General features: G+C 42.2%; 1 protein-coding gene across 3 annotated transcripts in view; it reads right to left on the reverse strand.

Annotated features, from left to right (window-relative positions):
- HCN1 (hyperpolarization activated cyclic nucleotide gated potassium channel 1) overlaps positions 1–12,895 on the reverse strand; it is a 315,989-nt gene extending 303,094 nt beyond the window's left edge. Inside the window, exon 1 of one of the 3 annotated variants that reach the window (XM_073343906.1) lies at positions 12,044–12,767. In XM_073343906.1, the coding sequence (XP_073200007.1) occupies positions 12,044–12,414 (371 nt within the window). In that variant the 5' untranslated portion in view covers positions 12,415–12,767. Of the gene's footprint in view, positions 1–12,043 lie in introns of all 3 variants that reach the window. The other 2 variants (XM_073343905.1, XM_073343907.1) reach the window with 2 other exon arrangements.
- Between the last annotated feature and the right edge of the window lie 13,140 nt (positions 12,896–26,035).

The following is a 26,035-nucleotide window of genomic DNA, read 5'->3' on the forward strand; positions in this document are numbered from 1 at the left end:
GACAATATATTTTATCCTTGGCTACAAAGTTATCAGGTATATGTCACCTCTATATCATAAATATAAGTATTAATTAATGTTGTAACATAGAGTCTACAGGCCTCAGCTTTGTAAGATATTTAGCTTAGCCAAACGAGACCCCAGGCCTAAGGAAAGATTTGACAAAAGCAACTACCCAATAAGTGACCCTAGAATGATTGTAAGCTGTCACAAGAGAGCAATGATCTTATATCACAAGATGTCATGAGACAGAATGCTGCATTAAGTGTTTTATACTGCTGGTATTTAGGAGCTATGTTCTGTAATGTACCAGTTAAAGCCAGTTAGAGTATTTGGGGGATTTTTGCAGACATAGGGTATTATAATATGCTAACCATGTCTTTATGGTGGTTGAATAAAGTAAATGTTAATAAATGTAAGGGGAACTAACAAGTTAGCCTATAAAAAGTGGGGCACCCTACATTTAGTTGAGTGTGGAAGTGTAGATAAGGAAAAGGGGGTTGAAACCTTCATAAAGATGTATGGACCCCAGTGGGCATCAGTGTACCATTATAAAAGCTGTATCTCATTCTGTGTGCTTTGGAACACCCCAGGTGACACCCACTGGTCACAATTAGGACCATGAAGATGACGAGGAGGATGACTGACACTCTGGGGTTCCCCCCATTTTCACAGAATCGTAGACTCACTGGACTGGAAGGGACCTTGAGAGTTCATCTAGTCCAATCCCCTGCACTAAGTATTTTCTAGTATTGTCTAGCCTGCTCTTAAAAACCTCCAATGATGGAGATTTCACAACCTCCCTGTGAAATTTATTCCAGTGCTTAACCACCCTGACAGTTAGGAAGTTTTGCCTAATGTCCAACCTAAACCGCCCTTGCCACAATTTAAGCCCATGCTTCTTGTCCTATCCTCAGAGGTTCAGGAGAATAATTTTTCTCCCTCCTCCTTGTAACAACCTTTTATGTACTGTGACAAAGCTCCTCCTCTGTCTTGGTGAGTCCTGCACTTATTGGCGGATTTGCTTGCCTCAGAGATTCACGGCAGCCCTCAGTTTGGCCACTTTTGCTAGTGGCTCAAACGTGCCATTCACTCAGCTAACCTCATCACTGGTCAGCATGGGGAAAAGGAAGGAGAACAATCCCCACAGTCTCCGCTGGTCCACCCAGTGGGTCGGGGAACAGACCAGGGACTTTCCCCTCTGGTGGGACCCACAGCCCAGGTCAACTCCTTCTGTATCCAATAAGGAGTTGGGGGGATCCCGGGCCCACCCTCTACTCCAGGTTCCAGTCCAGGGCCCTGTGGATCACAGCTGTCTACAGTATTTTGTGTAACACCTGTGTGACAGCTACAACTCCCTGGGTTACTTCCCCATGGCCTCCTCTCAACACCTTCTGTATCCTCACCACAGGACCTTCCTTCTGAACAGTTCCTTCTGTATCTGTTCTGAACAGTTCCTTCTGTATCTGTTCCTTCTGTATCTGTTCTGTTTATTTCTTCTCCTTGGTGCAGGATTTTATGTTTATTACTGCAAAATCTCCTCATATTGCCCACAGCTCTGACTACTCTAACTTTCTTTAGGTCACTTGTCTACGGTCCCAATACACAAAAGTATTTAGGCTCCTGATTTCCATTGAAATCAGCCAGTCATACAAGCATAGAGAGGCTCTTTCATGGATTTTAATTGGTTTGGGAGGAGGGAGAGTGTCATCAAAAAGCCTCTGAAATCCAGAGATAGTGTCAGTACTTGAAGATTGACAAACTCTTTAGTATGGTGATAGAAGCAAATTTGCAAGTCATCAGTATATTATGTACATGATTTGAGATTCAGGCCCCAGTCCTGCAAACACAGGCATGCTTAACTCTTGTGGGACTATTCACATGCTTTAAATTAAGCATATGAATACATTTTGGCAGGATTGGAGCCTAAAGTTGTACTAAAAAAAGACAAAACACTCAAAAGGCAACAAGCCACATTTTTATTTAAATTGGTTTGTCTTCAGTAAGGTTGTACATGTGTAATTGAAAGCAGAAATTGGTCCATGGTATTTAGTATCATGTTGTTAAAGGATATTTGCAATGCTTGCTTTTCATTTTTCCTCTTTTGATAGATAAAGGGAAAAAATTGCAAAAAACAGATTCATTCCAAACACTATCAAACTTAACTTTATAATTGTTGTGACGTTATCGATAAACTATAACCATGTAGATCATTGTTGCTACCACTGTTATATAATTGCAACAAATCTTGTACAAAGGTCAAGGAAGGTGTCTATGGAAAGGTTATGCTTTGCTGAATATAATTATGCGATTTGTATACACGTATCATTTTTGTATTTGAAGTTATGAGTATTGGCTCTATACCTGTATTTCTAAATGTTTGCTCCTGGGGTAATGCCCACAAGGTAATTAGCCAGAACCTCTTGGAGGAACTATTCAAATTGAGCGGCCCATCAAAAGAACATTTAACTCACAATGGAAGGCACCCACCTACCCTGAATGGACTTTCCTGTGAACACGCTATTTGAAGTATAGGTAATGGTTTCTACTATGACTAAGCGGCATCAGACATGGACACATGACTTGCCCTTGCGACTCCAAACACCATCTTGTTGCTGTAGTTTTCCACAGTGAGAACAATGGGTTTCCCTCCACATGGGAGAAGCTATAAAAGGCACTGGAAACATCTCCATTTTGCCTCTTTCCTGCTCAAACTCTGGACAATGGATTTATACTAAAGGGTGCATTCTAGCCAAGGAATCGAGGACCTTCCAATGATTTGGAAGCAACCAGAGACTTAACTTAAGCCAGCAGTTTATTCCATCACTGCTACAAGCCTGATCCAAGAACTTTTCAATTATTATATGTATTTGACTCCTATAACCAATTTTAACTCTTACTCTTCTTACTTTCTTTCTTTCTTTTTATAAATAAACCTTTAGATGTGAGATACTAAAGAATTGGCAACAGCGTGATTTTTGGGTAAGATCTAAATTGGAAATTGACTTGGGTGTGTTGCTGGTCCTTTGGGATCAGAAGAACCCTTTATTTGATTAAATTGGTTTTAAAGAACCACTCATCTCTAAGTCTAGTGTTTTTGTTGGTGATATAAGAACTGGAATGCTTAAGAAAACTGCTGTCTGACTTCACCAGTGTGGTGAAACAGAAGTTTACTTTTGTTGCTGGTTTGGTGTATCTCATGGGAGAATAACCTCCAGTTTTGGGGTATATCTGCCCTATTTTTCAGCAGTTTGTCCTGAATTTGGTATTCTCAGTTGTGACCCATGGAGGCCCGGTGACTATTGTTTATAATTAAACTCTTTTACTGCTTTGACCATTTCTAGTCTCATATTCGAAAGAATCTGTCTTATTTCAGCATTTACCTATTCAAGACAAAACAAGCTACATGGCATAACAAGTACCTATTTTAATATATTTATTTGTGATTTTTTTTAATATTTGGAAAATATGTTGATATGACACAGCAGTGTGTTGAAATCTTTTAGGATATCAATCAACAATTTACTGAAAAACATACTTCATTGAATAAGATTTCTATATAACGTAGAGTGGAAGGGCCAATAAGGGCCAAATTCTGCTTTCAGTTACACAGTTACAACCTCCACTGAGGGAATTTCACCAATGTAACTGAGACCAGAATTTGGCCTTAAGTTATTTTATTCTGCAGACTGATGGAAAGTATTTCTGTGGAAATGAAATAAATGTTTTCCCAAAACAGGTCTATTCTGGCTTTGTCCTAAGTTGCACCATGAACAAAAGCAGAAATATTAGGAGTCTAGGGGGGAAAGGGTCCATTTCAAAATATCATGCAACTTGCTTGAATTTCTGGATCCTGACTACCAACATACAATTTTTTTGAAAGCTAAATGACAGTGTCCTTGAAGTATCACTGACGTTGACTCCAGCTGATACAGTTTTTGGTTATTAACATACCTTGCTATACGTCTAGAATGAGCCCACCAATAATTAGAACTGAATATTCTGATTTTTAAAATTAAATCAAGCCTCTGGGAAAGAACCAAGGAAATAGATGGCTAAAGGCCTTTCAAGCAATTAACAAGCACTGTACTGTAAGGTTAAAAATTAAATGGTGCAAACTAGGTTAAGAGTTTCTTCTCTTAAAAATGTCATGTTGATAGAAAGGTAGGGCTCTTGCACTTACGGGTGAAAGCACAAGGAGACAGGACATTGCTTGAGAAATTCATACTTCAGAAAACTAAGTGAATTTTCACTGTTTGTACATTTATATTTTTCTCATAAAAATAATGCTTTGGATTTATATCATGCCTTCCATCTGAGACTCTGAAAATAACTTTACAAACATTAATTAAGCCTCACAATATTCAATATTCCTCTTAGGTAAGTAGGTATTATTTCTGAGCGTCTTGAGACACCTAGCTGTCTCACACTGGACACTCAAAACAGAGACATTCAAAATTTAGAGGTCATTTTAGTTTGCCAAAGTAAGTTATGGGTGAAGCTGGGAATAAACCCAACAACTTTGGTTCTCAGTTCTGCAGTCTAATCACTATGTCATGCATTCACCAACCAATACACTAGCTTCAAATTCCTCCAACTGGGTCACTCCAGAAATACCTTTATAAAATGACAAACAAGGATAGAGCTCTACTGAAGTGGATGCCAATGCTGCCTAGTATAATTGGCCAACAAAAAGGTTGCAAAATACAGTGATTGGCGGCTCATCAGAACAATGTAACCTGTATCTTCTGGTCCAACTCCAAATATCATGCTGATCTCACAACATATAAGTTTCAAAAGAAAATAAAATCAAGAACTTTATATCATTGTAGTCCAAACAAATCAGCAAATAGTACAGGAAGCAAAGGTGAAAAATTACCATGATACAATTAATCATCATTCATAACATTGTAAAGACTCAAAAATGCCCAAGAAGCACCATGTTCTAGAGGCACAAGTGAACACAGTACACATACATATATTTGTTTAGAATGTGCAGAGACTGGCTGAATACTAAAAGATGAACATTTCTTATGAAGAACAAGAACTGATGTGCACTTTCCTTGGGTGCTACAGAATTTATGGGAAAATTCTAAGTTAAACTGAAAGTAGATTGAAAAAATGAGAGTTTGGATTTTTTTTTTTTGCTAAGTGTATTGAGTTCTTTTTCCCGCTGTGACTAGATATATTGCTGCATCTAAATTAACTTTCTTAGAATTTGTTTGTAAATTAGAAATACTGACCTGCCTGTAAAAAGAAGAGAGAAAAAATGCTATAGAAAATTGCATATTTTAATTCTGAGCTGCAACGTAATGGATGTACTATTACATGAGAGTACAACACCACTCTAGTGAAATACTGGAAATGCGCTTAGGCTGAGACCATGCACTTTAATTCTACACTATCTTCACCATAAGGCTAACATATCAGTAAAATGAAATGATTTCTTTAAATAAATGAAGGCACAGTCCTTCCCAGAGTATTAGGGTGTACAGAGGATGTGGGCCTGCTGCAGTAACCTTAGAAAGGGAAGCATGCTTTCACTTGCATATCTGATCAGCTCTGCTTGATAATGGTGAGAGGACTGAGGGCAAGAAACCATGTCCCCCATCCACTTGGGATACTATAGATGCACCTAAATGTTAACAAAAGTATTTGTAACTGGTATTTAGATATCTAAAATAAATATTGATGACTAACTTTAGTTAGTCAAGTTGGATAATTGAGCATTAAACAAACAAGTCATATAGTGACTGCCATCAGTGAGACATTATACAAATTAAAATATAGAAATCAGAGATGGAAAACACCTATTGTGTCATCTAGTCCATCCCTCCTCCATGAAGACAAAGTTTTAGACCCTACATTACACTTCCTATTACTTTGTCCAGTCTACTCTGAAATGTCTGAAATGATGGAACATCTGCTACTTCAGCTGGGAAACTATTTCAAAGCTTAGTAGACCTTATTGCCAGGAAGTATTGATGAAATGCTTCAGTGAACTGAGTTAAGGCTGCAATTTTGTCATGTCAGCTGTTAGCTAATGTAGTATGCGCTCAGTAAAAAATTCAAAAGTTGTGGGAATATAGTAAGCAAAAGGCCAAAAGTCAATGACATTTTTTATACTCAAACTATCCTATATTTCTCCATTTTCATGCACACAAAAGGAAGAGTTCATGTTCTGTAAAAGTTTTGTTCATAAGAATTGCTGTACTAGTGTTGAGAGGGGGAAATTGAACCTGTGTTGCCCACATCCCCTGTGAGTGCTCTAACTATTGGGCTAAAACATATAATCAAGTGAGTAGCACCACCACCTTCCATGGCCAGATTTAAATGGGATCCAATCCAATAGGCAGCCGATGAGCATGCATACAGGATCAGGCCCCATACACGATTTAAGTGGCTGAATACTTATCTTCCCTGGGTTTGTAAATTGTTCTAGGACTTAGGAGGGTGATAGGCATCCGAATGCCTAGAGGGAGGCAACAATGCACATGCTCAGAGTCAGAAACATAGAGGTACCTAGGACATTTTTACTCTGAAAACTTAGGCATCAAGTAAGTGTGAGTGCCTACAGGGTTTGGCAGGAGTTCTGTGGATCGCAGTGGAGCCCAAACTGGGATTAGGGCACTTTTGTGGATCCGGGTAGATGCAATATAAATAAATACCACCATTGTATAATATTAGTTGCATTTAAGCTTTGAATCTGGCACACCCCATTTCCAGTCACTAAACCCTGAAGTTTTCTGCTGAACTTTTAGAACTGTCTTCATTTTTTTTTCTTTTTCAGGTATTATAAAAGGAGGAGGATTTGCACTCCTAACATAGAAGATTTCAGCACAGGGATTCTGACAGTTAAAACTGTCAAGAGTTGAATGGCATTTTTGTAAAGCAAAATATCCACCCTTCTAAATCTTAAGGTTTTCTCTTTTGTTTCCTAATACACTTTTGTATGTACTGTATACTGGCTGATATTATAGAATATATGCACAACTGCATAGATTCTATGAAGATGTGAGCTGATCTGTGAGTCTGTCATGTATAAAAGAAAGATTTCATAGGGCTTGACCCTGAGACCCTAACACAAATGAGCAGTCCCAATGAAGCTAATAGGACTACTGATGTGTCTAAGTGTTGCAGGATTGAGTAATTAGGGGGCAAGCACCCGATTGAAAATCAGACATATAAAATATCCCTAATAGAGGAAGTGGATAATGAATAAGTCACACTACTTCAAGGTTAACCATTAAATACATTAATCAGCATGTGATCTAATGAGTAAAACATATACAAAAACAAGTGATTCATTCAGAGTAACTCAAATATCTCTTTATTTGTGATATATTTCACAGCATGCTTGATAGATTAAGGGCCCAATACTGCAACTCTCTTTTACATGGGTAGTCCTTACACATGTGAGCAAGCCCATTGATTTCAATGGATCTGAGCACACTCTACATCCCACAGGAGACACTCAGCATTTTACACCCCGTAACAAAAACAATTGTATGAGTTACAACAGTGTGTTTATCACAGTCAAAAGGAAATCTTATCCAGGGTTACAGATTCAGTAATCACTGCTAGATTGTGAAGAGATAAATGGAGGCATTCTACAGAGTTTCTGACATGTATTTAGTACAGAGCTTACATAATGGTTTGCTAATTAGACATTAAACCCCAGAAGATGGAGTTGTTCTCTTGCAAGAGACTACTGGAAACAAATGGTCTCTTTACAGGGAAACTACGTAATACTTATGGAACTTATTTCCCCAAAAGCATACACATATGATAGAGAACACAATCTTCTCTGCAGCACAGACAAGCTAATGCTTCCAGAAAACATGGTGCTAAACACAGCAACAATTTTAGCAACTGAATCGAATTACTGAGTTTTTACAGATCATGCAATGAGCTTTCCACACTACTGTTCATACCATTAAAAAAAAAAAAAGGTCAGGGAAGGGAATGAAGGAATTTAAAAGCCATGACATCCACACAACAAAATATTGTACAGTAGGTAATCTTACACAAAAGCCCACAGTGTATTTTAAGGGGAATTTTATCAATATTTGATCTAAAGCAAAAAAGAATGTTTCAAGTAAATTTCATGCACTGAAAATTTTCAGCAGCAGGGGAAAACAACACAAAAGTACAACAATCCATGTCAGAAATTGCCCGCATTTGACATAGTTAACACAATATTCTCATGTTTTTATAATTTACACTTGATGCCCAACTTTCTTTTCTACAGAGACATTTAAAAAGCATCTATGCCTTTTGTATTGGTGATGGAATTAGTTAATAATAATTTTACTATTTTAGGAGCTATATTACTCAGTGTCTTTCCAGTCTGATGCTGTCAAATATTTACTTTTTATAATATTATCTTGATAGTGAAATGCAAATGTGAAGAGGCACTTAAAGTAGAAGAATGAAAGAAAATGATTTTATATACCATATTAAAATGCTAGTATAACAGGCATTCATAGTGCAATTATGGGTCCAAGATACCTTTAGGCCTTGTCTATACACAAGAGTTGTAGAGTTAAAGTGGTGCAACCATCCTAATGGAGATGCAGTTATATTGGTATGAAGGTCTATATATTGGTATATCTATTTCCTGTTTAGGAAGGGAAATAAGCTATACCTGTATATGGTCCCTTTTTTACATGCATAACTGCATTCACACTAAGTCAGTTGCACCAGTATACCTATTCCAATAAAAATCACACCTCTAACTGAAGCAATCATACGGGTACAAAAACTATGTATCAACCTGGCCTTAAAACCACCACTAGGACTTAAAAAAAGAAGCTGTGGAACTAATCTGTATGAATGATTACATGTAATTTTTGACATAATAAAGTACATTTATCTCCCACCCATCCCATTTATTTATTTATTTATTTTATTTATTTGCAAAATACAACTAGTTCAAGCACATACCAGACCCAGTACTGCCATGGGTGAAGTACTATCTGCTCTCATTGGAAAAAAAATTGAAAAGATTCAGTCCTTATTGTGTGTTAGAATTCCTTCAGTATAAGTGTTATCTACTTCAGTGCTGCTCAAAGTGGTGGTCCGCGGACCGCTGCCGGTCCGCAAGCCATCAGCTGCCGGTCTGCGCACACGTTGGGGAAAAAAAATGCCGGTCCCCCACATCAGATAGCTTGAGAAGTACTGATCTACTTCATCTGAGACTATCAGCATAAAATGTTTCACTTGTAAGGCAGAAATCTATTTCATTCATAAACTAATATCACATAAAATATTATTTTACTGTATATATCATTTAAGAATCCAATTCTGCAACTACGTACTCCTGAATAACTTTAATCACAGGAGTAGTCCTCTTGATTTTAATGGAAATACTCACATGAGTAAAGTTACTCATGTTCTACATTTGTCCAAAATTCAAGACTGTGCCATTACTCACTCTAGTTTGAACTGTGAGCCTGGCTGCCCACCCATGCAGGGAAACAAGGGGGCATAATCAACCTCCTTAATTGCCTGTGCATGATATGCACATCACCAGACCCTGCGTAGGCTGCTACATTCCCTTCCTAGGCAGGAAGGATGTGGGTGGACAAGTGGGGAATAGGTGGAGCTTGACTCCCCGCTCTCCTCTCCCCATGCACCTGCCAGTGCAGCTGAGCTAGCATGGAAAGGGGGAAAAAATTATTCCAAGAAAAGAGCTAATAAAATTTACTTCCCCCAGGGAACAAGGAGAAAGCAGGGATTGAAGCGTGACTCTGAGAGTCACAATTTAGTGACTGCTCTGCTCCTTTCATAGCTGTGCTGACCTTTACTTGGGCTTGAATGCAAGGTTCCAGTACATCCCATTGAGTGATACATCACACTGCAAATAGTCCCTTTGGAACCAAGGATTTAATAAGAATCTCTCTTTCACTTCTTTTGAAAAATGTACTATTTAACCTACTTCTTTCTTTAACAGAACAGTGCAACTATTTGATTTAAACAGGTGTATCCCTTTCTATGACATTCACTCACTATTCTATGTATATGAAGAGATTGATGAATTGCTTACTTACACTATCAACCCTTTTAAGCACATTTATTATTTCAGAAAGTACTACTATAATTGTGATTAATAAATTTTACAAAGGCAGCCAACCAATTCTTACTATGTAGTAAAACAACTAATTCTTCACGAGAATTGATTTTTAATATAAATACAGTTCTCCCTAAATGTTTATTGTTGTACCTTTTGGAAATATATTTTATGTTAATTGTGTATTTTTATGTTTTATAGCCAATCAAAATATGTTGACATTAACATTCTAATTGAATACTGCATTTACTGTTTTAACTATAAAAAGTCATATTGCACTCTAATTTTATTTCTGGAAAAATATGTGTGCAGTTAAAGTTCATAATATACTTAAATAATAAGCAAATTTTGTATAGTATTTGAAAAAATAAAAATAAATAAGTGATTTCTGAGTTCCTTTGAAGCATGAGCTCCAATATATTCCTGGCATAGTACAACAATGTAGCACTATGTGAAACAAAATAAGCTTTTTCTGATTTGGGCAAGGTCATTTTCCCCTACTGTGAGGATACTACGGAACCTTTCTAGCTTTATATTACCTGACAGACCTCATGGATTTGGAAATGCTTTCAAACCAACTATTAATGGATTAAAATGAAACGGTCATGGATTCTTAACATTGCCTGCTTCTTCAGCATCTTTTGTGCCCTTTCTTTGGCATTTAAAGGACTAAGAAAGGCACAATTATATTTTCTGCGGTATACATGGACATTGACATACTTCATATTCCAAGAAACACAAGGGCAGAGATTCCAAGGTTATACTTAGCATTGGCCCGAGATTTTCAGAAACCATATCATTCAGCACCACGGCTAGCTCCCACTTAGGGACCGGGTAGAAATTCTACGTGTTTTCCTTCTCCCTAGTACACAACGTTATAGCTCAAGGTGGGAGCGCTCGCTAGATGACTTTCAAGCTCCAGGTAAATTAAATAGGAACAAACCTCTTTCTGTGCAAAAAAAAAAAAAATCATTAAGAAAACCTCCATTCCCCCTCAGTCCACCTAGTTCAAGTCCATGCATTTTAGTCACATGAATATATAACCTTTAAATATTTCTGAAGAGCTCACGCCGTGCGTTCAGCATCAAATTGCAAAGCTGGAACAGCGAGTTCTCGCTCTAAAATAACAGGACAAGGGATGTCTGTCTCAAGCGTTTGCAACCTTCACACAATGAACCGACTGGCAAAAAGTACCCTCCAGCTTGGCTGTTTTCGGACCAACTCTTGTCTTGACCTTTTCCTCTCTGCCTTGCCTGTTTCCTCCTTCTCCCCGTGAAGCTGCATTACATAGATTTGGGACCGGAAGAGACAACCCCCCTCACCCCTAAAGTTTGAATCACAGACTCGTAGCCAAGGTCGCCGGGCGTTTGCTGGAAGCACTCTCCCCCCCCCCCTTCCCCGAAACCCCCTCTCGGACTCGGAACCCAGCGCTGGGTTTCAGGTCCTGCCCTTGCACAGCCTGGTGGGGCTTTCGTTGCTGGCCATGGCACTGGGTTCATAAGGCGTCTGAAGAAGACAAGAGACGCCAGCTGCCACGCCAGGCTACCCCGAGGCGTGCGCGTGGTGGGCACCCACCCAGAGCCACACTCCACACACGGGACCACGCCGCCTGCCCGCAGGCAGCTCCTTCCCACCGCCCCCGAACGCCTTTCCGCCCAGAGACAGTCCCCAGCGCCCGGCCATGAGACACGCTGCAGCGTGCACACAATGGGGGACTGGCAGCGTGCCCGGGGGCGCAAAGCTACAAACGGCGGCGCTCTGCACGACTGGCTCCACTTTATTTGCCAAAGTTTGTCCAGCGCGCTGCCTGGAGGGGTGGGGGTGCCTTTCTTTTTCAGGGGGGAGCCGCCACGCTGAAGCGGAGGGGCGGGGGTCCCTGCGTGCAGAAGGCACCCGTGAGCCGCCGCCGGCCCTCGCCCCGGGGCAGCTCTCCCCTGGGGTGGGGGGTGGGGAGCGTGGGGGGGCACTCACCTGAAGTCGCTGTAGGGGTGTATGATCCAGAACCCCGCAGTTTTAACCCTTTCCTGCTCCTTCTCCACCGCCTTCTGGCTGCCGAACATGCGGAGGGAGAATTTGTTGACCCCGGGCTGCAGCATGGAAGTGAACTGGCGCTGCATGAAGCCGTACTGCCGCCCGGAGCCCTCGGCCTCCTCCAAGCCCACCCCGGGCTCCTCGCCGCCGCCGCTGCCGCCGTCCACTTTGAAGCATACCGAGTTGCCGTGCTCCTTCCCGCCGCCCGGGCTGCCCAGCGCCTTCTCCGCCGGCTTCGCCTGCAAGGCGTTGGCGCTGCCGCTGCCATCGTCCCGGCTGCCGGGCGAGGAGCTCGGCTTGCCCGCCTCCATGCTGCGGGGGGAGCGCTCTCCAGCCTGGCCCGGGCTCCTGCGGCACTGGGAGTCCGGGGCAGCGCAGCCAGCGGGCCGGCCGCCTTCCTCCCTGCAGCCGCCGCCGGTGCCCTTCAGCAGCTCAGCCCCTCTGCTGCTCCTGGCATTGCGAGCCCAGCCGGTACTGACACGCCGGGGACAGAGGGAGGGAAGCCGCGGCGCCCGCACCGCTCCCTTCGCCTGCCCTCTGCTGGCGGCAACGCCGCACCGCGCTCTGCCCGGCCGCCCGCTTCCCTGCGCCTGACATTGAGCGCCCCGGAGTCCTTGAGGGGCTCGGGAGCTGGGAAGGGGGAGGAGGGAGCGGAAGGGCGTGTGTGGGAGACAGGGGAGGGCGAGAGAGAGCCTGCGTGTGCGCGCCTCGCTCCGTGTGTCTATCTTTAACTGCACGTGCGTCCCTCTGGAAGCAGGTGCGTGGGATTGCCTGTGTCCACGCGACTGGGAGCCACAGACTCAAAAGCAGGTTGTGTTGTGCCTGGTGTAGGCAGCAGAGCTCTCTGTGTGTGCACCGAAAGCACCGGCGCGTGCCCCTGCGCCTGTGTGGCACATGAGCCTGTTTCTGCGGTCACGGTGTAGGGCCACGGTGTGCCTTTCGTCTGGGGTTGTCACTCTGTGCCTGTGTGCGGGAGAGAGAGAGAGACTGCGCTTGTGTACATGTGTACGTGCACACCTGTGCAAACAATTTGGCAAGAGAAAGACTCAGAAAGAGTGGTGATTTTTAATCCTGTGTCTGAAATATGTGGGAGGCCTGGTATTAAAATGATCACATATGATCAAAGACTTTCTTGTTAAAAAAAAAAAAAAAGAGGGAAAAAACTATGCCAACCCCTGGGGGAAAGGAAAGAGACAGCGGGCAGGGTGTTGCACCCTATAGCAACCTACCACCAGAGCAGAAATGGACATTAATGATAAATGGACACAGAAGATGAAACCCCAGATACAGTGGGAAGCCCTGTCCTGAGCAGATTGTACTTACCTGACAGATCCCTGAGGATTATGTTTCCTGTAAACTTTGACAACACTTGTCAATAAACCATTATTGACCTGGCCTCTGTGTGACTTTATGTGTGTGAGAAATAGCAAGAGATATATTCTAATCTAAATTACAAATTTCATTCCAAAGAAACACCACTCACATTAATGGAGTTACTCTGGTTTTACACCGCTGAAAATGAGATCAGAGTCTGTCCCTGTGTCTTTGCATATCTATGTTCTGCTGTGTGCATGAGATTCTTAGTCATTTTTATTTTTTTCACTCACAAAATAACTCGAACAGCGACACAAAATCACACAAACATGTATCTCTCAGTAGGTGTTTATGTAACTGTCTCTTATTATAAGTGTGTATGTGTTATTGTATGTTGCGCTGTGACTGACAGTATGTTTTGTGTGAGAGACTATATTCTGTGTGTGTGTGCGCGTGCATTTTTATATGTGAGACTAAATGTATATTTATGAGCAAGGCTTTTTCTCTGGATAATATTGAAAATGTGTATTATTGTGTGCCTGCATGATTATGTGTTTCTGTGAATAAATGTGCTATTTTTGTGTGAAATTCTATGTGTCTGTATGACTACACATTTTATTGCATATGTGAAACTGTAGGGATATGCAAATAGGTAAAACCTGTATGTGTGTATGTCTACAGGTGGGTTCTTTGTATGGGTAATAGGGTATGCTAGCTCTTTAAGGGTTGGCAGAGGGCCAACACATTCCTATTAGTATTTTCTCCCCAGAATAGAAAGAGTCTAGGGCTTGTAGTTCAGAGGAACTCTGGGCACTGTAGGCAGAGCAAGGCCGTCTAGGAGGGGAAAGCAAGAGAGCTAGCAACTTATAGAGAGCAGGAGGTGTTTGCAGATCTCCCTCCACCAAAAAGCTTTGGAAGAAGCCCAGTGCTGGTAAAATAACTCTGTGTACGCCCTGGGTGAAAGGTGTAAGGTTTAGATGCTGCCTTGAAGAATGAAAATTTTAGACATCTCTTTAAACTAAAAGGGAAGGAGTTTACTCTGGTTTGGTGAGCATAGGACAGAGACTGCCAACCATGGAAGGGCAGCTGAAGCAATGGCCAAGGGTGATATCAGAGAAGTAATTACTAACCTCTGCTACAGAGTGTAAAAGTTGTGTCAATATCTAACATGGATATAACTGTGTATGTGTGACTATATAATGGAAATGTCTGATAGCTTAAAATGGAACATAAGTACTTCTACTTTAAAAAAAAAGAGTCCAATCAGTGTAAACATCATATTTGCTTAGTTTTTCAGACCATTTAAATTCTCCATGTAGGGTTGTTTTGTTTATACATTTTTAATAGAATGCCTCTGAATTCAGCTTCAGGGTGAAAGTTTTCCTCAAGCGTCGTATTCTCTGTTTCTGACCTATATCTTCTCTTAAAGTCTGGTTACTCAAAGCTTGCTAGAGAAGTAAATTAGATTGGTGTGAATCTTGTCCAAGGGGCAGCTGTTAGATTATGAGAGGTTTTTTATGTTGGATTTAAGGGCGCTTTTAGCCAGTCATGTTATGACTGAGAGTTCATGCACTGTGCACACAAACTTGATTGGGGGCAAGGCACACACAGAGTTTATTGATGATCAGGTGTGGGGTGAGATACATCTAAGACTGACTGACAGGAGCTGAGCACACAAGCATGACTGATGGAGGAGGGAGGAGTGTGTGCACTGGATGATTAGTTGATGGGGACCAGCTGCACATTAAACCTCCTCAGTCAGGAGCTAGGCTTTTCCGTCAGACTTCATTCTGCAACAGAGAAAGGTCCATGCATAGCTGCAGTTAGATAAAATATTCTTCTGATGTACTTCTGCTCCCCCAGAGGCTCCAATGCCCACCTCCAATTAATTATTAAAAACGTAGGAAATTAATGCAAAAGCTGTGTTGTGAACCAGTTAGGGTCGTTACTCACACACCATGCCTAATGTAAATCCACAAAAGCAAGGAAATGAAAAGCTAAGTCCTTCTTCAGACACAAACACACACTTTACCATTATCACACCTACCATATGTCAGACCACATGTTGCAAACCTGACTTTGCCTCTATAAGGATATTTGCCTTTCACCACATACTTTAAGTGTCTTTCTGAAAACAACCCTTTACCAAACTACCCTCACCCAACAAGACCAACTGTTATATCAGGCAACCACAGTTGCTAATTTTAAGGGGAAATATAATGTTGTAAAGGGGTGTGTACAAAAGAGTAAACAGGGGCAGGGTGAACAGCAGATGTGATAATGCTAAAGTGTGTGCCTGTGGAAGGAGTAGAGGGTATATATAGGTAAGTGCCTTAGCTTTTCAATGCTTTGCTTTTTGTGGGTTTGTGTCAGGCATGTTGTATGTGTGTGTGTGTGTGTAGCAACACTTCCTGCTTCGCATCAAAGTTTTATTTTGCGTGTGTGTATTAATATGGGGGGATATATGTATATATAAAATGCTTGCATGTCTGTGGGTTTAGATGCCATGTATGAATGCAGCTGAGTAAAACCCATGAGTGGGTATGTGTAATTAATATATATATGACCTGTGTGTATATTGTGTCCATATGAATTTTACTATTTTTCTTTGTATGTGAATTTGTGTCTACGCAGAACAGTAGGATGAAGAAAGGGGAAATGAAGACCTGTTGGACACAACAGGGGCATTTTGCTTCTTGTTTGTCACCATTTTATTTGTAATAAATTCTATTGTCAGTTTGTTCAGCAGAGGAAATCTCTCCCTATGTCATTACCATCCTTAATTAGTATGAGCTCCACAGCCACTAGAATGGGAGGCTGTGACAGGGTGCTAAGCAGAAAACTGCTTAGCCAACCCTCTGTAGCTCCAATTAAGGGAGGTAGATCACCTGGCTCTGACTGGGGAAGCTGGAACAGCCACTGCCTTATCAGGCTGGGGCTGGATAAAAGCCCCAGGGGAAGGAAGCTAGGGGAGTAGCTGGACAGGCTGTAAGCTGCATTAGAGGAAAGGCAGCGAGGGGAAGCAGAAAGAGAGAGAGAGAGAGAGAGAGAGAGAGAGAGAGAGAGATAGCCTGCTCCCTCTCTTCTGCTGGTGGACTGTAAGAAGGGGACTATGTCTATGGTGGAAAGGTGGTGGGAACACAACCTGTAAATAAAAGCACCAGGTGAGCACTGCACCAAGGTCTCTGTGTGACTGTCTCAGCCCAGCGGGGGCAGCAGCCAGGAGGGCCCTGCACGAACCCCGTTACAGAGGCTCATGAAAATGATTACTACTGCCTACATGATTCATATTTTTAGATGTTGTAAGAAACTAACCCTATCTTCAATCCCAAGAACGAATCTTTAAAAAGAATAAAACTATTTGATGGTGTTTGCAACATCAGTATCTCCTAGGCTTGAGGCAGAGCTGTACTACTACCCAGCACGTTCACAGGTGGCAGATCATGGAATGACTTGTGAAGGTTAGCTGCCAAATAAGCAGAGGTAACTCTGATGAGTAAGCAGTCACAGATAAAGGAGCAGCACCATCTTGGCATGGTGGGGACAGAAGATGGCAATGTTGTTCCTATTGAAAAGCCGTATGTGCCCTCTGACGGTGCTGTGACATGGCGAGTTCAGGCTGCCATTATAATAAGCCTGCATAGCCCCAAACTCTTGGAAACAAGGCCTTTAATGGCAGATCAGGCAGATGTTGAGTCTAATATCCTCAACAGCTGTAAAGGCAGATATAGACTGTAGGGGAGCAAGATCCCCAACCATCTTGGTTTACTTGCCATTGGATTAAGATCTTGTCCCATCAAGAATCTGAGGGGAAACTGGTGTGCAATGGTTTCTTCACATTAAAAGAATCCACGCACAGGCATCTTTCATGGAACTACTATCTACCAGCACATACCTTAAGTCCTTCAGTGACTAGCTAATGGCAACAGGAGCAGGATCGTGATGTCTGGGAGCTTCTAGTCATGAACTGGCATGCAGGCACCAGTTATAAGATGGTCATCAAGCACTTGGAGGAGGCAGGAGTGCTTTTTTGGCAGCTGTAACTGTGACTGAGCAATTCTTTTTAGGATCCACTCTGCTTACCCTATAAAGGGAGAAGGCTATAAAATGTTCCCCCTACATAGCCTGCCTCACACCTTCCATCTGAATTACTGCATCCAGAGGAATCACCCTGTAGCAGTCAAAATCAGCAAAGTCACTCAATCAAATTTGGGACCTGGAAAGTTAGGACTCTCATGTACCAACCTAATACTGATCGCCCAGAGCATTGTACTGCAATTATGGCCCAAGAACATAGGCAATATGATATTGCTGCCCTGAGTGAGACCAGGTGAGCAGGAAAGGGGCATCTTAAGGAACAAGGAGGTGGATATACCTTCTTTTGGAAAGGAAAATCTGTAATGGAATGTCAAACTCATGGATTTGGATTTGACATCAAAACTGAACTTGTCAACCAATTTAATGAGTTCTGTATTGGAATCAATGAACGCCACATGACTCTTCGATTTAAATCTCCAGTGAACCAATATGCTACTGTTATTAGTGTGTATTCCCTGACACATAATGCCAACAATGCCAAAGAAGAATTTTACACCAGCCTTGACCAAGTCCTCTCTGGCATATCAATGACAGATTGGCTTATTCTTCTTGGAGACTTTAATGCTAGAGTTGGACTGGACTCGAAACAATGGAATGGAATGATTGGCAATGAAGGTATAGGAAAGATCAATTCAAATGGTATCCTCCTCCTGACCAAATGTGCAGAACATGAACTCATTGTCATCAACACCTTGTTCTGCCAGCAAAACAAACATAAGACATCATGGCAATATCCATGATCCAAGTACTGGCATCTGATTGACTATGTCACTGTCCAGACCCAGAATAGCAAATATGTCCACATTAGTCAAGTCATGACTGGAAACAATGACTGCTGGACCAATCATCGCCAAATCAACTCAATCATGATCATCAGAGTGGCCCCTAAACAATGGCTGGAACAGAAACAAAGCAGACATAAAATCAATATAGAGGAACTCAAGGATCTGAAAAAAACTTCCACCAATACCTTAGTGAAAAACTGAAAAATTCCAAAGAAAGACAACTGGAATGTGTCAGCAGTACCTGGGATGCCCTCAAATCTGGTATCCTCAGTGTCTGTGAAGAGATGCTAGGATCCTCTACTAGGAAACGTCAGGATTGGTCTGATTAAAATGATTGGGGGATACAAAACCTGATCGATCACAAACAAGGCCTTTTTTGTCTGGTAGAATGTTATGAATTCTGTGCAAAAGAAGTCAGCTCATCAACAAGCAAAGGCAGAGGTTCAAAGAAGAACTCACAACATGAAGAACATGTGGCTGGACAACTAATGAGCTTAAACTCCTCACTGAAACTCATGATATGTGTGACTTCTTTAATTCTGTTAAAACCATTTATGGCCCATGCAGCAGGGGGCCAACCCCCCTGAGATTGCTGAATGGAGAGGAGTTGATCAAACAGAAGCCGTCAGCACACACTGGAAGGAACATTTTGAAGATCTCCTGAATCAGGACTCTGCAGTTGATGACAGTGCCTTCACCTTCATTCCACAACACCCCAACAGAGATGAACTTGAAATACCTCTCACTCTTGAAGAAGCATGTAGAGCTATTAAGCAGATGAAGAACAACAAGGCATCTGGAGTTGATGGAGTCCTTGCAGAGATCTAAAAGCAGGGGGAGAGAAACTCACCTTACACTCTTATTTTGAAAATCTGGAACCATGAGAAAATTCCAGATGAATTTAGAGATGCTATGATTGTGATGATCTTTAAGAAAGGAGATAAATCTGACTGTGGGCATTATAGAGGAGTCTCTCTGCTAGCAACTTCAGGAAGAGTCCTCGCTAGATTTCTCCTGAACTGTCTTCTTCCTCTTGCCCAAGACATTCTACCTGAATTTCAGTGTGGGTTTAGACCATCTAGAGGCACTACTGACATGCTCTTTACTGCTCGCCAGCTGCAGGAAAAATGTAGAGAACAACATAGACCACTATACCTGACGGTCATTGACCTGACAAAAGCTTCTGACTGCGTCAACAGAGAAGTGATATGGAAAATCCTCCTGAAGTATGGCTGTCCACTGAAATTTGTCACCATTCTTCATCTCCTTCATGATGACATACAAGCAGTGATCCTTTGTAATGGATCTACTCCAGCTCTTTTTAAAGTTAAGACAGGTGTTAAGCAGCACTGTGCCATTGCCCCAATGCTCTTTTCCATCTTCCTTGCTGTGATGCTCTAGTTGATCACTGACAAGAGCCCAGCAGCAGTGCAGCTAATCTGTTGAATGGATGGTAAGCTATTCAACCTGGCCCGCTTTCAATCCAGAACCAAAATGTCTCCAACTTTAGTCATCATGCTGCAGTATGCTGACAGTACTGTAGCGTGCGCTCACTCAGAAACAGATCTTAGGGTGATCATCAAAGTCTTCACTGAAGCATACTAGAAAATGGAACTGACACTCAACACCCAGAGGACAAAGGTCCTCTATCAGCAAGCTCCTGGTGTACAACTCCCAGCACCAGCAATATAGATCCACAATAACCTTCTAGAGAACATTGTGCATTTCCCATATCTTGGAAGCCACCTCACAGACAGCTGACATCAATGGAGAAATCCAGTACTGGCTCAATTATGCTAGCCGAGATTTTGTCATCTGAGAAAGAGGGTGTTTGAAGATTGCAACATCAGAATTAAAACCAGACTTATAGTTTATAAAGCTGTTGTGATCCCCACCCTATTGGAAACATGGCAACATATAGGAGACCTCTTAAGGTGCTGGAGAAGTATCATCAACACTGCATATGTAAGGTTATTTTAATTAAATGGGCTGATGGATACACTAACATCAGTGTCCTCTCTTGCAAGCTGATATCATGAGCGTCAAGGCAATGATTATCTATCAACAACTTCGTTGGGCAGGTCATGTTGATTGGATGCCTGATTCCAGACTGCCAGAACAAGTTTTTCATTCTCAACTCAGCCAAGGCAAATGTGTTAGAGGAGGGCAGAAAAAATTCTATAGAGACATCCTCAAGGCTAGTATGAGGAAATGCAACATTGACATTAACTCATGGGAATGTAGTTCAGGACCAACAACAATTGAGGAATTACTTGATGAAGGGAACTAAGTACTTTGAGAACCAGATGGGAGTACATGTAACAAAAAAACAGGAGCAACGGAAAGACTGTGCCATGCATCAAACCAACATCCCAGGTTCACCCATCCTGCTTGGAAATACATGTCTGGAATGTGGAAGAGTCTGTGGCTCTAGAATAGGCCTCCTCAACCATTGGATCCATAGATAACTTTAAATGGACAATCCCATGAAATACAGTTATCCTCGACTTTGAGAGACCGCCAGTGATGATCTCCTAGGATTTCAGAGAACTTGTGCAAAAATAAGTTCTTCAATGTATCTATCACATATGCTCTGTATATCACATATATATGCTGTATATACATCCAACTTATATTAAGCAATACTGACTACACAGGAACATATTTTAAAGTTTACTTTCTGACTGTGTTCACTTGAGCTCTCCGGATATTATCTAATCACATAGAACAAGAGTAATAAAAATCTAAAATAAACGTATATGCACACATGATGTATGTGTGACCCTCGATTCACACACTACACACCATAGTAATAATCTTTGTACAAAACATGCCTTGTGCAGTATCACCTGAAGACTAGTAACTTTCTGGTCAATAATATCATAGGGAAATGTATGTAGCAACATTATATGTAAAGCTTTGAATTCCCCCTTTATGATGACATTAGAATATGTTCAAAACCAGACATCCCTTCTTAAGCAAAAATTGTTAAACAGGTCTATCCTAAACAAAGGAATGTGTGTTTACTTCAATTTACATATAAGAAGTAAATAGGATCATTAACGTGGCAGAGGGAAGAGATGGCAGAAAACAGAACAATTTGCATTTCAGGAAACACAAGTGGGAGAAGAAAGAGTGTGGAGCCTCATTCACCACCGGGCTCCATGTCATCTTCCTCACAGCTTAAATAAACTTTACTTTGAGGGGTAACCTTCAGAAAAATCCATTTCAAAGGTTCCCTAGAATATATAAAAACAGGGCAGAAAACTCCAAGTTATCTCTTTCACCTAAGATGACAAAGGCACTAGCACCTCTGGGCCTCTAGAAGAGATCCTGACCCAGGAGAGGGTTAGCTACCATCTTGCTGGAAGATTGGGGGTGAGAAAGGCCACTTTGAACAAAGCCTTGAACCAAAACATGCTAGATTAAGTTTTAGACTTTTAGATGTGTGTTTTCACTTTTATTTGCTGGTAACGATTTCTAACTTCTCTTAAAATCCTATCTTCTTTTGCTAATACACTTGTTTTACTATTCATCTAAACCAATAGTTTTGTGTTTGTAGCAAAGTGGATGTCAACTTCAGTTAATGTGGCAAACTGTGTGTTTTGTCTCCTTAAAAGAGCAAACAAACCATATTATTTCTTTGAACTGTCCGGAAGAGGGCTGGACATTGCAGGGCACACAGTTTGGGGAAAATGTGGGACTGGGAGTATGTCAGGGCCACTCTTCAAGTAGTAATCAAGGCTGGCGGAAGCTGGCTTGGGGCTGTAGATGGGTTGCTGGGGTCAGAGCTGCTGAAGCAGGGCTGGCTAACACACAGACACTCGGGGTGTGACCCGCATCCTGATATGCTGTTTGAGGAGGGCCTAGGTTGGGAGCTACAACAGCAAAAGCATTGTGAGGTGACCAAGGTTATAGGGCAGGCAGTGACAACCCCTTACTAGTGTGTATGGCACCCCAGAATTCAACAATATGAAATCTGAAGTCTGCCAAATAATGTATCTACCTTGGATATTTGTGTGCTCTCTGTTCCCTTAGTATCGGAGTGCCTCACAATCTTTAATATAGTTATATTCACAACACCCTGTGTGGTAGGGAAGTACTATAATCTCTACTACACAGGTGGGAAACTGAGACTCTGTGCCTAAGTGTCTTGCTCAAGATCACCCAGAAAGCTTGTGGTGAAGGAGGGAATTGAACGAGAACTTCCTGCATCCCAGTCTGGCACATTCATGTGGTTAGAGGATTTTTAGGTTCACATTTCTAATAGATAGAAGATCAAAGGATGGAACTGGAGGAATGGGGCATAGCAAGTCTGTGTAGGTCTGAAGAATGTGGTTAAAGACCATATTATGGGAAGATGGTGTCTCTGCAGAGATGAAGCTGAGGCTGGGTTTCTGTGGAGCCTGATTATGAATTTCATTTCTAATTTTACCACAGTGTTAATGAATGGGCCTGATATTTCTCACATGACGTAAAGCATTTGAAAATGTATGTAGATAGTTCAATGGAAAACTATGGGGAAGTGACTTGCCCAAAATGACACAGGAGGGCACTGGTAGAGTTGGGAACAAAACATAGGTTTCCTGAGACTCAGTACCATGCCCTAAGAGGTTATCTAAAGCCTGGTCTATACTACGTGGTTAGGTCGAATTTAGCCGTGTTAGGTCGATTTAAAAATGACTGCATCCACACAACCAACCCCATTCTGTCGACGTAAAGGGCTCCTAAAATTGACTTCTATACTATACTTCTGTATTTCCTTATGAGGGAAGTAGTGCTAAAATCAACCTTGCTGGGTTGAATTTGGGGTAGTGAGGATGCAAATTGACAGTATTGGCCTCCAGGAACTATCCCAGAGTGCTCCATTGTGACCGCTCTGGACAGCACTTTGAACTCCGATGCATTAGCCAGGTACACAGGAAAAGCCCCGGGAACTTTTAAATTTCATTTCATGTTTGGTCAGTGTGGCAAACTCAGCAGCACAGGTGACCATGCAGTCCCCCCAGAATCGTAGAGCGCAAAATGTTTCTACGCTCCCCCTATCATCTCCATCCCTGAGGTTATCGCAGATTAGAAGGCGAAAAAACCGCACTTGCGATGACATGTTTTCCGAGCTCATGCAGTCCTTCCGCACTGATAGGGCACAGCTTAATGCATGGAGGCATTCAGTGGCATAGGCCTGGAAAGAATTAAGTGAGTGCGAAGAGCGGAGGCAGGATGCAACGCTGAGGCTAATGGGGGAGCAAACGGACATGATGAAGCGTCTGTTGGAGCTGCAGGAAAGCCAACAAGAGCACAGACCCCCGCTGCATCCACTGTATAACCACCTCCCCTCCTCCCCATGTTCCATAGCCTCCTCACCCAGATGCCCAAGAACGCGGGGGAAAGGGAGGGAAGGCTCCAGACACCCAGCCACTCCACTCCAAAGGATGACCCAAGCAACATAAACTGTCATTCAAACAGTTTGATTTTTAGTGTGGCTACAATAAGCAATGTGGCCTTGTCCTTCCCTCCTTCCCCACCCCACCCAGGCTACCTTGTCCGTTATCTCTTTTTTTTTAATTAATAAAGAAAGAATGCATGGTTTCAAAACAATAGTTACTTTATTTCGAAAGGGGGAGGGTGGTTGGCTTACAGTGAATTAAAATCAACAAAGGGGGTGGGTTTGCATTAAGGAGGAACACACACAACTGTCACACCAAAGCCTGGCCAGTCATGAAACTGGTTTTCAAAGCCTCTCTGATGCGCAGCACGCCTTGCTGTGCTCTTCTAATCGCCCTGGTATCTGGCTGCTCAAAATTGGAGGCCAGGTGATTTGCCTCAACCTCCCACCCCCCATAAACATCTCCCCCTTACTCTCACAGATATTATGGAACACACAGCAAGCAGCAATAGCAATGCGAATGTTGGTTGCGCTGAGGTCTGACCTAGTCAGCAAACAGCGCCAGCTCACTTTTAAACATCCAAAGGCACATTCTACCACCATTCCACACTTGTTCAGCCTATAATTGAACTGCTCCTTACTACTGTCCAGGCTTCAAGAGCCATGGGAGCAAGGGGTAGGCTGGGGTAGGTGCAACCACGCAGTGCTGCCGGCTGGGAGAGCAGCCTGAGGCAGAAGCCTCCAGCTCGCATGATATTCAGGACTAAATCTCCATGAGATGAAACTTAAAGAAAAGAATGACCTGGAGTCCTGGCTCCCATTTGGTGCTCTAAGAGGAGAATAGCCATGTCTGTCCAGGTGCCCCTGATCGACCCCACTGAGGTCTGCCAGGAGCACCCAGGAGACGTACGACAGCTATCAATCCTACTGCACCATCTGCCATGAAGGCAAGAAACTGCTGCTGTGTAGCAATGCAGTACCGCGTCTGCCAGCAGCACCCAGGAGACGTACGGTGACGGTGAGCTGAGCGAGCTCCATGCTTGCCGTGGTATGGCATCTGCAAGGGTAACCCAGGAAAAGAGGTGTGAAATGATTGTCTGCCGTTGCTTTCACAGAGGGAGGGAGGGAGGGAGGAGGTCCTGACGATATGCACCCAAAACCACCCGCGACAATGTTTTTGCCCCATCAGGCATTGGAAGCTTCACCCAGAATTCCAGTGGGCAGTGGAGACTGCAGGAACTGTAGGATAGCTACCCACAGTGCACCGCTCTGTAAGTCAGTGCTAGCCATGGTAGTGAGGACTCCTCCACTGACTTAATGCACTTAGTGTGGACATACACAATCAACTGTATAAAATCGGTTTCTAAAAATCGACTTCTATAAAATCAACCTAATTTCGTAGTGTAGACATACCCTAAGATTGTACATTTTAAAAATATGTTTCATCACCTTTTGATACTGTTTCATGATACAAAAATAAGAGGACACTCAAAGATCATGGCAGATAATCCTAAAACAAAGGAAATTTTTCTTCAGCCAGTGTGTATTGAACCTATGGAATTCACACAGTAGGAGTTCAGCAAGTCAAACACTAATGCTGGATTAAAAAGGAAACAAGGTATACAAGCTAAAATAAAGACTAAATCTGGACAGACACTGTAGAACATTTTCTGTCTCTATTCATTTGAAGTTTGAACCATACTGAGTTTGACTGTGTCCACACCCCTTTCGTAATGTTTGCCATACATATGCTATCAAATGAGTTTACTGGTAAGAATATTTGTTTGCCAAAACAATTAATTTTAAGTGACTGTTGCAGACTATCTATAGAAAGAGAATAATTTTATACTTGTAATGATCCATAAACACGGCAGGAAGCTAATTTCGCGTTATGCTCATTCAAAGGGGACCAGGGGACCTGTATTCATGACCACAAGCTGATTTTGAATACTTAATGAACTGCTTGTAAATGAAATGTACACCACAAAATATTCACTGAAGTTATTCAGGAAGTAATTTTAATTTTGAATAACAAATTGGAGAAAACAGTGATCTATCTGGGGGGCAGTCCACAAATAGTAAAAGAGGTAAGACTAGCTGTATTAATACATTAACTGTCAATTAGTCATATTTCTAATAATGATAACTGCCATGGCTGAGCTGGGCCTCAACTCCCAAATTTGACCTATGCTTGGTTGCCTGCCACACACTTCTGACCATGTGACTGAAAGCCGGGCCTTCTGGGAAATATAAATAGCCTGTTTTCAGTAGTGGGATATGCAAAAGCAGTACTGTAAAGTTCTCCAGGAACCATGGTCTGTGGAAGACCTGGTGGAAACTGCTCTTCTG

The sequence above is a fragment of the Lepidochelys kempii genome, chromosome 5, assembly GCF_965140265.1.
Source record: "Lepidochelys kempii isolate rLepKem1 chromosome 5, rLepKem1.hap2, whole genome shotgun sequence".
Classification (NCBI taxonomy): Eukaryota; Metazoa; Chordata; order Testudines; family Cheloniidae; genus Lepidochelys; species Lepidochelys kempii.